This window comes from Epinephelus moara, chromosome 8, assembly GCF_006386435.1.
Source record: "Epinephelus moara isolate mb chromosome 8, YSFRI_EMoa_1.0, whole genome shotgun sequence".
In the NCBI taxonomy this organism is placed as follows: domain Eukaryota; kingdom Metazoa; phylum Chordata; class Actinopteri; order Perciformes; family Serranidae; genus Epinephelus; species Epinephelus moara.
In genome coordinates, this window is record NC_065513.1 from 44,754,515 (window position 1) to 44,768,444 (window position 13,930).

At 48.1% G+C, this 13,930-nt stretch overlaps 1 protein-coding gene across 1 annotated transcript in view; it reads left to right on the forward strand.

Annotated features, from left to right (window-relative positions):
• LOC126394480 (nucleus accumbens-associated protein 2-like) overlaps positions 1-13,136 on the forward strand; it is a 15,861-nt gene extending 2,725 nt beyond the window's left edge. Inside the window, exons 2-8 of the mRNA XM_050051299.1 lie at positions 2,802-3,542; positions 3,925-4,163; positions 7,470-7,729; positions 8,547-8,723; positions 8,959-9,064; positions 11,927-12,024; positions 12,156-13,136. Coding sequence (XP_049907256.1) covers positions 3,105-3,542; positions 3,925-4,163; positions 7,470-7,729; positions 8,547-8,723; positions 8,959-9,064; positions 11,927-12,024; positions 12,156-12,796 — 1,959 coding nt within the window. The 5' untranslated portion in view covers positions 2,802-3,104 and the 3' untranslated portion in view covers positions 12,797-13,136. The remainder of the gene's footprint in view (positions 1-2,801; positions 3,543-3,924; positions 4,164-7,469; positions 7,730-8,546; positions 8,724-8,958; positions 9,065-11,926; positions 12,025-12,155) is intronic.
• Positions 13,137-13,930: the final 794 nt, after the last annotated feature.

Sequence of the window (13,930 nt, forward strand, 5' to 3'; positions counted from 1 at the left end):
CGCAAAAAAACCTCTCCAACACAGAAACAGCTCAGCTCTGTCATTAAACCCCTTAATAACTGTTAGGTAACTGTAGCCGTGTGATCTATCAGTTAGCCCTGTCACTGTATGTGTGCAGGCACAGAGCGACAGCATGACCCACCCTACTCTGCCCCTGATTAGTTTACCCTGACATTTTTACTCCATCTCCTCCCACTCCTCTGGCCTAAACCTTACCAACCCAACCAATGAAGGCAACAGTGACTAGCCAATCAGAGAGGGAGTAGGGCGTTCACATCATGGATATCGAATAATGTACTCTGTTGGTATCAGTATCAATTTGAGGATGTTTGTACTGGTATCATAATTTTTAAAATGATACCCATCCATCCATCAATCCATCCATCCATCCATCCAAGACTAGGTCTCGGCGGCAGCAGGCTAAACAAGTTATTCTATACATATATATATATATATATATATATATATATAGCTTGTTCTGGGTCTGCCCCAGGGCCTCCTACCAGCTGGATGGAAAACCACCAACAAGACGTGTCCAAGAGGATTCTGATGAGATGTTGAACCACCTCAACATGAAGGAGCAGTGGCTCGACGACGAGCCTCCTCTGAACTCCTCACCCCATCCCTAAGCCAAGCCACCCTATGGAGGAAACTCATTTTCATTTTCATCGACGATCTCACTCCCTTGGTCACCCTCCAAAGCTCATGACCAGAGGTGAGGGTTGAATCAGCTGGTAAATTAAAAGCTTTGCCTTTAGGCTCAATTCCCTCCAAACCAGAATTGTCCGGTACAACATCTGCCTCACTGCTGATGCGGTTCTCCTCCACCTGTCCACCTCATGCTCCATTTTCTCCTCACTGGTAAACAGGACCTGGAGATCTAGAGTGACTCTGTCACTCTTCATTACTCAGCTGTCTTGGCCAACATCAGGGACAGGTTCTGTGGAATGGCACGCCAAGTAAATGGACTGCACTTGTATAGTACCTTTCTAGTCTTCTGGCCACTCAAAGCGCTTTTACACTACAACTCACATTCACCCATTCACACACTGGTAGCCGAGGCTCCTATTCATTCCTACTCACACACTGATGGAACGGCTATCAGCAGCAATATAGGGTTCAGTATGTTGCTCAAGGATGCTTCGAAATGTAGACTTGAGGAGCCGGGGATCGAACCGCTGATCCTCTGAACAACCCACTCTACCTCCTGAGCCACAGCCGCCCCAAGTCCCATATTTAAAAAAGGGTACCAGAGGGCCCAATTACTGGGATATGTTCAGCCTTCCAGGAAGGTTTATTCCAGGGTGCTGGACAGGAGGCTACCACCAATAGTCTGACCTCAGATCCAGGAGGAGCAATCCAGATTCTTTCCTGGTTGCAGAATCGTGGACCAGCACTTAACTCTCACAGGGCTGCTGGAGGGGTCATGGGAGTTTGCCCATCCAGTCTTCATGTGTTTTGTGGACTTGGAGAAAGCTTACAACTGCGTCCGCCAGGGAGTCCTGTTGGGGGTACTGCAGGAATACTGGGTGCTATGAGCCATCCAGTCCCTGCATTACTGGAGTGAGAATTGTGTCAACAGGAAGTCAAACATGTTTTCAGTGGGCATTGGCCTCAGCAGGTTGACCCTTGTCTGCGATTCTGATCATGATATTCATGTATGGGATAGGTGATGTAGAGCAGTGGTTCCCAACTGGTGGGGCACAGTCCAAAATTGGGTCACGGGTCAATTCTGAATGGACTGCAAGTGACTCAGAACAGGTTGAAGTACAGTGAATTTCCAGCACAGAGTTTTTATTTTGAAGTATCATTTCCTGTTGTAAGGTAAGTGACTAAGAGACAGCTACTTGACAGAGACAGAAAACTAGCTTGACGACATGGCCAAACTCAAGTATGACACTAAGTATTTAACCATGCGGACCTTGAACTGATGACTGAGGAGAAATCTGGACCAGTTGGGAACTGCTGCTGCAGAGGGAGGGAAAGAGTCCGCTCAAATATTCTGACAGGAAAATGATGAACGCTACATTATCCCTCCATTCAGAGGGATAATTAATAATTCAAAGAATGTAACTTTAAACATCAGAGCTCTGAAAATGTTTGACAGTAACATCGAGCTGCTGCTACAAAACACAGGAAGCTGCCTGAGGTGAACTCGGCCAAAGATAGTCTTTGTATGGTCACATGAACTCATACATGTGGGCGTGTTCCAATTTGTGAGGTAGTTATCGAGCTCTTTGTGAGACGTTTTACTGGACTGGACATTATGAGATAAAAAATAAAGAGGAAATAGAACATATGCACACATCACAGACAAGATAATAATGAGGTGATGTCATGGTGACTGCGACTGATGATCTTATATGTGACTCTGCGTTCGGTTGCTTCATTCCTCAGTTCAGAGATGAATGTTGAGGTGAATGATGAGCAGTCAGACTGAAAACTGTCACACGTGATAATTACATGTTTTCTTCTCAGAGATGGTGTGAGTTTATGAGATTATAATTCACAGACACAGACAGGAGAATCTTTTCTATCAGAGACGAACCCAAAAATCTTAAACATGTTGAGTCGAACTGTATTTTATATATTTTTCTTTCTATGTCTTGTAAAGTAGATTTGAATATTTATAACTGACACAGTGAAATAAAGAGAAGAGGTGGAGGGAAGAGAGGAGAAGCTGAGAGGTGTCAGAGCGTCTCAGGTGTGATTGTTATTTTCTCAGTTTGTTCTGCAGGTAGATGAGAAGGTGTGAAAGCATCCTCTAAACCTCTCCTCCCTCCTCCCTCCTCCTGCTGTAGCTGTTCGTGTACTGAGTTGACCTCCATCCTGATGATCTTCAGTCTCAACCTGCCCGTCTTGCACTGACTCAACACCTCAGACCTCAACAACCCCCTCCTCCCTCAGCTCTGACCTCACTTACTCTCACCACAACATGGATCTGAAACGTTTTGGAGGCAACATCTGCAGGATCCCTGACACTTAAACTCACTGAACCGACCCCCCCTCCTCTTCCTCCGTCAGTCCAACTCTGGCTGGTCAGGACCGTCTCCTCCAAGCCGTCACTTTCTGTCCCGTCCTCCCCTGGACCGACGGCGTCCACCATGTCGGAGGGCCTGCTGCAGGTGGAGATCCCAGACTTTGGCAGCAGCGTGCTGGGGAGCCTGAATGAGCAGCGGCTGCTGGGTCACTACTGCGACGTCTCCATCCTGGTGCAGGGTCAGGCCTTCAAGGCGCACAGGGCCGTCCTCGCTGCCTCCTCGCTCTACTTCAGAGACCTGTTCAGCTCTGCAGCCGACTCTTCGTCCTCCTCCTCCTCTTCCCAGGCGGTGTTTGAGCTGCCGTCCTCTGTGACGCCGACATGTTTCCAGCAGATTCTGTCCTTCTGCTACACGGGGCGCCTCAGCATGGCCGCCAGTGAGCAGCTGGTGCTCATGTACACCGCCGGATACCTCCAGATCCAGAACATCGTGGAGCGAGGCATGGAGCTGATGATGATGAAGGCTTCATCCTCCTCCTCGCCTCTATGCTGCGACTCACAGGTGGGTTTGGCCACGCCCACACAGCTGCATTTAGACCAAGTTAATCCAGGTTGTTACAATTTGTGCAATTCAGATAGGGCAAAAAAAAATGAAAACTAAAATCAGTCTTAGAGTGTGATAATAGCAACATCTAGTGGACAATAGAGGAACTGCAGCTCATTGCTGAAGCTGATGATTGGTCGGAACATTCTCTAGCCACACCTCAAGCAGTGATGTCACAATTGTTTTTTTAACCTTTCCTGTCAAAAATGGAGCCAATGCTTTAATAAGCAGTTCATGACAAGGGTCGATTTATTATTGACAGTGATATGAATCTTGAAGATAAGTGTCTGCACTCTTTATTAGCATCTCTTTTCATTTAAACTAACTTGATGAATTACAGACAACCTCAACGGACGAGCTTGCGGGCTTCGACACCCCGATGGTCCAGCAGCAGCAGCACAGTGCACCCCAGCTGCAGCAGGCCAGTCCAGACCAGCCATCCCTGAGCCCAGAGGAGCTGCTGCTGGCTGTTAGCAGGATCAAACAAGAGAGAGCCGATACTCCTCCCGCTGAGGAGAATGGAGGAGCAGCAGGAGGAGCAGCAGGAGCAGTAGGTGGAGGAGGGGGAGAGGAGGCCAGGTGAGGATGAATTTCACATGAGGTCTGTCTGTCTATTTTGGGGCTTCCCGGAGTCCTCGAGCAATGGTTTCCAATCTTTTAGGCCTCATTTCAACTGCATGGTGTGACTCGACTCACTTTTGGTACCAGGTCCTTTTGTCCACTGCATATAGCACCTTGTCAGTGTACAAACGATTCTCAGCTGATTGCCATGACGACGTGCGTGAAACTGCCACGAAATCACCTTTGTTGTGCCACTTGCTGAATCCTTTCATCAGCAACCAAATAGAGGAACATCTGTACTTCTTCAGATGACCATGGTGTAGTTTCGCGGGCTGCCATTTTTTAAAATTTGAGTTGAGTGATGAGAAAAATTGTGGTCCCCATTGACGGTAGTTAGGCTATTTTAAAGTGGTGGATTTATGCAGGATGTCCCATGTTGTATAATGAAGATTCTCTCTTACAATCAGTGGAAGGCAGTGTTTTAACTTCACCTAATGGCTCAGCTTGCTAGGATCCTTGACCACGGTGGTACCAAAAAAAAAAAAACGCACCAGGTACTGTCTACAACGTATGACAATGGAAACCCAAAGAAGAGTGAGTCCAGTCGAGCTGAGCAGCATCATACAGTGGCAATGAGGCCTTTTTCTTGTGATCCCTCAAAAAAGCAAAGGTTACTTATAGACCCTCTTCACTGTATGTAAATCTCTACCAGCTCTGATCAGTTCAATCAAATAGACTTGGTTATACTTCAGTCTTCAACTGTTCAGGTTGAGAGTCTTGACTTCAAGCCCAAATTATAGTTTTGAAAGCCCATGCCACATGTCCATTTGTGGACAACTATCCAATCCAAATGCAACCCTTTCCCTATGACTTCGCCCTTACCCCTTTGTTTTGTGTTTTTATGTTTCGGGGTGTCCTGATTTTTGCTGAGATAGTGGGGTAGAGTATCCTGACTCTTGTTGGGATAGAGGGGTAGTGTCCTGATTCTTGTTGGGATAGAGGGACAGAGTGTCCTGATCCTTTTTGGGATAGAGGGGTAGAGTGTCCTGATTCTTGTTGGGATTGAGGGGTAGAGTGTCCTGATTCTTGTTGGGATAGAGGGGTAGGGTGTCCCGATTCTTGCTGAGACAGAGGGGTAGGGTGTCCTGATTCTTGTAGGGATTGAGGCATAGGGTGTCCTGATTCTTGTAGGGATTGAGGTTTAGGGTGTATTGATCCTTGTCGGGATAGAGGCGTAGGGTGTCCTGATCCTTGTAGGGATTGAGGCGTAGGGTGTCCTGATCCTTGTCGGGATAGAGGGGTAGGGTGTCCTGATTCTTGTTGGGATAGAGGGGTAGGGTGTCTTGATTCTTGTAGGGATTGAGGCGTAAGGTGTCCTGATTCTTGTAGGGATTAAGGTGTAGGGTGTCCTGATCCTTGTAGGGATTGAGGCGTAGGGTGTCCTGATCCTTGTCGGGATAGAGGGGTAGGGTGTTTTGATCCTTGTAGGGACTGAGGCGTAGGGTGTCCTGATCCTTGTAGGGATTGAGGCATAAGGTGTCCTGATTCTTGTAGGGATTGAGGCATATGGTGTCCTGATTTTTGTAGGGATTGAGGCATATGGTATCCTGATTTTTGTAGGGATTGAGGTTTAGGATGTATTGATCCTTGTCGGGATAGAGGGGTAGGGTGTCCTGATCCCTGTTGGGATTGAGGCGTAGGGTGTCCTGATTCTTTTAGGGATTGAGGCATAAGGTGTCCTGATTTTTGTAGGGATTGAGGCATATGGTATCCTGATTTTTGTAGGGATTGAGGTTTAGGGTGTATTGATCCTTGTCTGGATAGAGGGGTAGGGTGTCCTGATCCTTGTTGGGATAGAGGAGTAGAGGGTCCTGATCCTTGTAGGGACTGAGGCGTAGGGTGTCCTGATCCTTGTAGGGATTGAGGCGTAGGGTGTCCTGATCCTCATCGGGATAGAGGGGTAGGGTGTCCTGATTCTTTTAGGGATTGAGGCATAGGGTATCCTGATTTTTGTAGGGATTGAGGTTTAGGGTGTATTGATCCTTGTCGGGATAGAGGGGTAGGGTGTCCTGATCCTTGTTGGGATAGAGGGGTAGAGGGTCCTGATCCTTGTAGGGATTGAGGCATAGGGTGTCCTGATCCTTGTAGGGATTGAGGCGTAGGGTGTCCTGATCCTCATCAGGATAGAGGGGTAGGGTGTCCTGATTCTTTTAGGGATTGAGGCATAGGGTGTCCTGATTCTTTTAGGGATTGAGGTTAAGGGTGTATTGATCCTTGTCGGGATAGAGGGGTAGGGTGTCCTGATCCTTGTTGGGATAGAGGGGTAGAGGGTCCTGATCCTTGTAGGGGTTGAGGCGTAGGGTGTCCTGATCCTTGTCGGGATAGAGAGGTAGGGTGTCCTGATTCTTTTAGGGATTGAGGCGTAAGGTGTCCTGATCCTCATCGGGATAGAGTGGTAGGGTGTCCTGATCCTTGTTGGGATAGAGGGGTAGAGGGTCCTGATCCTTGTAGGGACTGAGGCGTAGGGTGTCCTGATTCTTGTAGGGACTGAGGCGTAAGGTGTCCTGATCCTTGTAGGGATTGAGGCGTAGGGTGTCCTGATTCTTGTAGGGATTGAGGCGTAGGGTGTCCTGATCCTTGTAGGGATAGAAAGGTAGGGTGTCCTGATTCTTGTAGGGATTGAGGCGTAGGGTGTCCTGATTCTTGTAGGATTGAGGCTTAGGGTGTCCTGATCCTTGTCAGGATAGAAGGGTAGGGTGTCCTGATTCTTCTTGGGATAGAGGCTTAGGGTGTCCTAATCCTTGTTGAGATAGAGGGGTAGGGTGTCCTGATTCCTGTTGGGATAGAGGGGTAGGGTGTCCTGATTCTTGTTGGGATAGAGGGGTAGGGTATAGTGCTTGGGCTACATTACCTCCCAAACGGAAAATTTAACTAAAATCCAGCAGTGAAGTTGCTGCATTTGTTAGCACTTCTCCATTATCAGTGCCGACTGACAGGGTAGGAGTACAGGTTGCTAACGTCAGCCACCACTAGTGGCCAGGTTATGAAGCAGTGTTTGTTTTATTTGATGACTTGTTTGATTGATTAATAGCATGAAACTTCAGTTCTGAAAGTTATACCTCAGCCTTTAGACTGAATATAATCTGAACCCTGCCTGACTCTGATCCTGGGTCTGGCCTCCATAAAGTACTTATTATAAAGCTAGAAGATGCTTTAACTCTTTCTTGTTGTATAATAAATTATTCCTACATCAAAAGAAAACCTGCTAAACACTGGACATCATCTGTCTCCTCCTGGTCTTACTAGTCATTGTTCTGTCCTCAGAGTGGACATTTCTGGGGACCTCCAGACCTCCAGGAACAGCGCTCTGTGTTACCTGGGCGCAGGTGGTGGTTTGGTCCCGGGCCTGCAGTCCTACCTGCTGGCAAACGGCGGTCGCTCCAGTCCGGGAGGCTCCAGCCTTCCCACTGACTCCCCTCCCTCCCACCCCGCCACTGAGGAGGAGCTGGAGGAAGATTACTATGGGAGCACCGCCCACTCTGGACTCTACCAACACATCTACGGACATCCTGGAAACCCCTACAGTAGGTTACATCATGGTACACCTCCACCACATGAGCTATGGTTATTGAACTGGTTCTGTTTCCTCTGTAGGGTGTCTGGGCTTAGCTTTAGGAGGCAAGGAGCTCAGAAAACTGGAGGGAGCTTGGAGTAGAGCTGCTGCTCCTTCGCGTCGAAAGGGGTCAGTTCAGGGCATCTGATTAGGATGTCCCCTGGGCGCCTCCTGTTAGAGGTGTTCCAGGCATGTCCAGCTGGTAGGAGGCCCCAAGGAAGACCCAGAACACACTGGAGGGATTATATATCTCTGGTCTGCTTGAAAGCATCGCTGGGAGAGGGGTGTGTGGGGTGCTTTGTTCAGCCTGCTGTCCCCGAGACGTGACCTCGGATAAGCTAATGAAAAGGGATGGATGGATGGTCTCAGTCTCTAGTTTCAACTCTTCGGTGCAGCATGATGTTTATTTTATAAGTTATGGTCCCATTTAGAGTCAAATAGACCATAAACCAGGGAAGGCTTGAAGGCGGGGCTAACTAGTGATCAACAAGTCACTACCGTTGTGACCTATCAACCAGTATAGAGGCATAGCAATGCCTATCCTCCACAGCTCCTCCCTCTCATCTAAATATGGTCACCTCTGGCTCCAAGTATCCAAGATGGCGAAGGCCAGAATGCGGAACTCGAAGCTTTGAAACAAGAGTCCACATACAATAGGTGACATCACGTTGGCTACTTCCTCTTCTTTTATACATTTTATGGTTTCAACACTTCGCGGGTTCACTTTGTTTGTCATTAGACTTCCTGGTTATGCTAAACACCCCTCTTTCTGTTTCTTATTGAACCAGTCCAAGAGAAGATGGAGATGCTCTCCCTCCCATTGGCTAACGAGCGTCGGCCCTGCGTGCTCGTTGGGCGGGACAACATGGCCCTCCCTGCCAGCCTGATCAGTCAGATCGGGTATCGCTGCCACCCGTCGCTCTACACTGAGGGAGACCCGGGAGAGAAGGTGGAGCTGGTGGCCGGTAAGACAACAGAACACCTGTCCGGGTGTAGACGCAGAGTAATTTACACAATGAACAGTGAATGCAGACGCAGCTTCCTGTCAAGTCTGTCACCATGGTAACAGGATTGTTAAGAAGGTCATTAAAAACAAAACTGTCTGGAAGAGCTGACGTTAGTGTGTGTGTGTGTGTGTGTGTGTGTGTGTGGGTGTGTGTGTGTGTGGGTGTGTGTGGGTTTGTGTGTGTGTGTGTTCAGGTTCAGGTGTGTTCATGACTCGAGGTCAGCTGATGAACTGTCACCTGTGTGCCGGAGTCAAGCACAAGGTGCTGCTCAGGAGGCTGCTGGCTACGTTCTTCGACAGGTGAGTTTTTCCTGATCAGCTGTGAGGGTCATAAGGACAGAGGGATGTCGTATGCTGTAAAGCCCTCTGAGGCAAATTGTGATTTGTGATACTGGGCTTTATAAATAAAATTGATTGATTGATTTATCGATCTCTGTGAGTCTAGAAAGAGACACATCCTGGACATGGTTAGCTTAGCTTAGCATAAAGACTGGGAGCAGAGGGAAACTGTTAGCCTTGTCGTCTTCAAAGCTCTGAAATAACAACCCCCCAGGAACCGCGCCAGGCTTTGAAGCCAATTTTTGTAGCGGCTAAAGATTGAATTAAACCGTCATGTGAGGTCTCTGGGCTCGATAAAACTTTTTCCCATTGACTTATATTATGAAAGAAATGTGTATAAATCAGTGGATACGTTTTTTTGAGCATCACAACTCCTGCATACTCGGTTGTCGTAAGTCTCCAGTGTGCCTTCTTTATGGGCCCCATAATGCATAAGATCCCAGTAATTTTATCATGGAAATAGAGTGAGAATTTTGGCTTCATGCGCCACTAAGCAACTTTCATTGGAATGAACAGGACCCTGCCTTCAATGCTTTATCCAGGTCTCTTTATACATCCACATGAAGTACGCTGCACCAACACCTGTGAAGCTCATGTTCAGGCTCAGAGAAAGGTTTATACTTTCTGATTAAATATTGTTTATGTCAGTGAGGGTGTATAGACGCTGTACAGATGTCACACCACTTTAAATTAAAGACAGCATGGATGGAAGACCACAACACATACAGTATACATCAGTATTTTTCTACCATTAGAATAAACAGGTTTTTCATTGTAATCGTCCAAACTGAATATGACACATCCAGGGAAACACTGGAAGACAACAAGTTGCTGCAGCGGAGTATGTTTGAATGCAAACTGTTCTAAGCAGTGTCTAAAAGTTTCAAACACAAATCAGCTTCACTATAACTCGCAGCATTCACAGACAAACACTTGTCTTTATCTGGACACATTTTCCCCACAAATACAGCATGCTAACGTTATTAGCACAAGCCTATGGCATTTTACATCGTATAAATTAGCCTAGCAGCTAGCAGAGATTTCCTCTGCTCATATTTCAGCCAGGATAAATCACACACAGTGTGTGGAGGCTTTATTGTCTTCACAATTTATTGTTTCTTATCTGTGAAATTAAAGTAAATCAAAGCTTTGTTTCCACTGAGGGAAATGGTTTCAGCTTACAGAGACAGACAGGAGGTCTGCGTCACTGTGATTTGTGGTTACATTTCTGGGGAGGTGCACGTCAGGCTGCAGCGTAGGGTACAGTGCAGGTACAGTGTCAATTCGACGCGGAAGTATTAATTCCACCATATACAACCTTCTGTGGTTATATCAGTAACCTAGACTCCCTGGAATACCCCGCATTAGGATAGAAGAAGGTTTGTATGTACAACACTGGGTTCCTGTGTACACGGTCCCCATGTGCAGTCAGCATGTTTGTAGGAACTAAGTTTGTCAGTTTAAGTTAATTTTGCTTGTAGTAGCCTGACACACATTAACCAGTGAAAAAGAGGCCTTTCCTTGTAGTCCGGCGCTCCACTGACTCAGTGTAAGGAAACTATAAAAGAAGGAAAGGTGATGTCAGTGACAGGGTTGGAGGAGTCAGACTTTGGTGTCAGTTTCATTAGAGTCAAATCAAACTATAACCATCATATCTCTTTTGTTCTCTGTCGTCCTTCCGCCAAATTAAAAACACACATGATATGATGCTTACTGATGTTTTCTACCTGAACGCGCACTTAAATTTTCCTTGTTACTGATCTCTAAACAGATCATGTCTCTGTCCAGCAGAGGCTGGGCTGCAGCTGAGGGACATTTACTTCCCTTCTTTGAGTTAGCTTCTAGTGGCTAACAGCTGCTATTTTTCTTCTTTGAGTTAGCTGCTAACTGCTTCTAGCTGCTGTTTAAATCTCCTGCGGTGGGTGGCACATGTAACATGTTTTCAAAACGTCACACCCGCCATTATCCCATCATGTCAGCTGTTTGCTTCAGCGTTGTTACTACCTTCGTTCTCGTTCAGAGGCGAGACAACTTTGTGATCATACCTTACGTACAGAATGGTGACGTGGAACAATAGCTTGATATTTGCACCTTGACCAGGAAGTATAAAAGTGGCTAATGTCTCCGCAGTTTGTGGACATTTTCTGTTGCTGTTATTCTTCTTTGAGTTAGCTGCTAACTGCTAATAGCTGCTGAACAGAGCATTCTGTTTCTACATGAATTAACAAAACATTAAGTTAATCACATGTTCACTCCGCTGGGCCGTCTGGTGCGGTGCAGTCCAGCGGTCCAGATATTAGAATGCGCTTCGACACTCGGTGTGCCGAAGACACGGGCGTGGGTCGCATACGTAACACTTCACGAGGTGGAATAACAGCATAACATTCCCGCCCTAAACAGGAAGTGTAAAGGGCCTAATGAGAGCTATAAGTGGGTCCTGATTGTGATCGATCTGTGTAGCACAGATATGGGCAGTGACTCATCAGCAAGCTGTTATCTAAACATGTTGAATGATGGAGGCATCAGCAGACATCCTGTGACATCAGCAGACATCCTGTGACATCATCAGACATCCTGTGACATCATCAAACATCATCAGACATCCTGTGACATCATCAGACACCCTGTGACATCATCAAACATCATCAGACATCATGTGACATCAGGCTGTGTTAGATATTCCAGAACATTCTGACACTCAGCAGCTTCCTTCACATCCAGCTGCTGTTTTACATAACTGCTCCGTCACATTGTCTCGGGAGGGGGGGGGGTCTAATCTAAAGCTCAGTATAGGTGCTGATTGGGCTGTTATGGTATCCATAGAAACACTCTGGCCAATAGCTGTGGGACAGGGATCCGCTCCTCCACCAATGATCCGAGCCGAAAGCCCCTGGACAACCGAGTGTTAAACACCGTCAAACGTAAGACACACACACACACACACACACACAGTCTGACTCATGGATTTACATCTTGTTACTGCAGTTCGATGATACTGAGACGTTTCTCTCCTTTTCTTCTCACTCCTCCTCCTCCTCTTCCTCCTCCTCAGTTTACTGTCAGAACTTCGCTCCTAACTTTAAGGAGAGTGAGATGAACGTCATTGCTGCCGACATGTGCACCAACGCCCGGAGAGTACGTAAACGCTGGCTTCCTAAGATCCAGTCCCTCCTCCCCGACAGCCTCCCCGCCTCCTCCCACCCCCGCAAAGCTAAGAGGGGAGGAGCATCAGGAGGAGGAGGTCAGGGAGGAGATGCGGCGGTACAGCCCAGCGGCAGCCCCTTCGAGCTGGACCTGCGGCAGCTCAGCGCCTCCTACCTTGGCTTGGAGGCCCCGCTGTACAGCGAGCGACGCGAGAGGGAGGCGGTGGGGGAGCGGGAGAGGGAGAAGGAGGCCCCTGCCGCCCTGCTGCCTCACCTGCAGTTCGCCGGGTCCCGTGGAGGAGGAGCAGTAGGAGGAGCCGGCGGCGGGCAGGCGGAGGAGGCGCTGATGGGAGGCGAGGCCGACGGAGGAGGGAGGCTACAGACTGAACAACCCCCGGACCTCCCCCTCTCTCTGTCCTCCTCTGCTTCTTCCTCCTCCTCCTCTTCCTCCTCACACCCCTCCCCTCAGCCTGCAGAGCCTGCCCCTCCCCAGAGGGGATTGGCCGACACAGAAGAGAGGGGGGTGGAGCCTCTGGAAGACAGCCAATAAGCTTTCTATCGCATCTGCCTACCTGTATGTAAATAACACAATAGCTACCTGTCCCCCACCTGTCTGTCTGTCTGTCTGTCTGTCTGTCTGTCTGTCTGTCTGTCTGTCTCTCTGTCTCTCTGTCTCTCTGTCTGTCTGTCCCCTACCTCACTACCTGTCCACCTGTCTACCTCTCTGACCCCAGTCTGTCCACCTTTCTGTCTGACCTACCTCTGTCTGTCTGTCTGTCTGTCTGTCTGTCTGTCTGCTCCTCTAACTGTCTGTCTGTCTGTCTGTCTGTCTGTCTGCTCGGCTCAGCTGCATGTTAACAGCCTCCTGCAGTCCAGCACACAGGCCCATAGCAACAGGACTGATGATGATGATGATGATGATGATAATACTCACTCTAATAAAGCTTCTTGATAATCAGACGCTGTTTCCTGAGTGATGTTTCCTGCAGCGCCCACCTCAGGACCGAGGTGCTCGATCAAACCAAAATATTGATACTATGTTTTCATCCTGACGATCGATCTGGTGTCAGCTGGATCAATAACGGGAAATGATTCAACCAGGGCCGCCCCTCCCTAAACGTAGAACACGCGCTGTGTGTAGGGCCTCATCTTCCATGGGGGGCCACATTTTGCGCGAGGGCGCAATGGATGCGCATATGCGCTACCGTGAGGCGCACGTAGAATCAGCTCGTGGAAGGAGAGAAGAGACCTGTAATCTGACCGCACATGCGTCGCTGCAATGATTGACAGCACTGGACACCTGACCAATCAGAGGGGTGCGCCAGCAGGTGAAGAGTTGTCGTCCAAAAGAGCCTCAGGAGTATGTGGAGGTCGGACGCTCCCCGGAGAGAGGAGAGGGAGAAATAAAGCTAAATAAGATGAAAATAGAAAATAAAAATAAAATAAAATTTCACTTAGGGCCCCATTTTGGTCAGGGGCAGACCTGGATTCAACTGTCCACACACAGAGTCGGGCAGTAACGTGTTAAGTAGGATTTATACTTGTCTGGCAAACTTGACACACGAGGCCTACACCACTGTGAGCGTTTATACCTGTGTGGTGGTGTGTCTGTGTCACTCTGCAGTTACACCTCCAAAACACTAGATGGCAGCAGGGCTGATAAGTTTAGTTGATTCAAAACAAA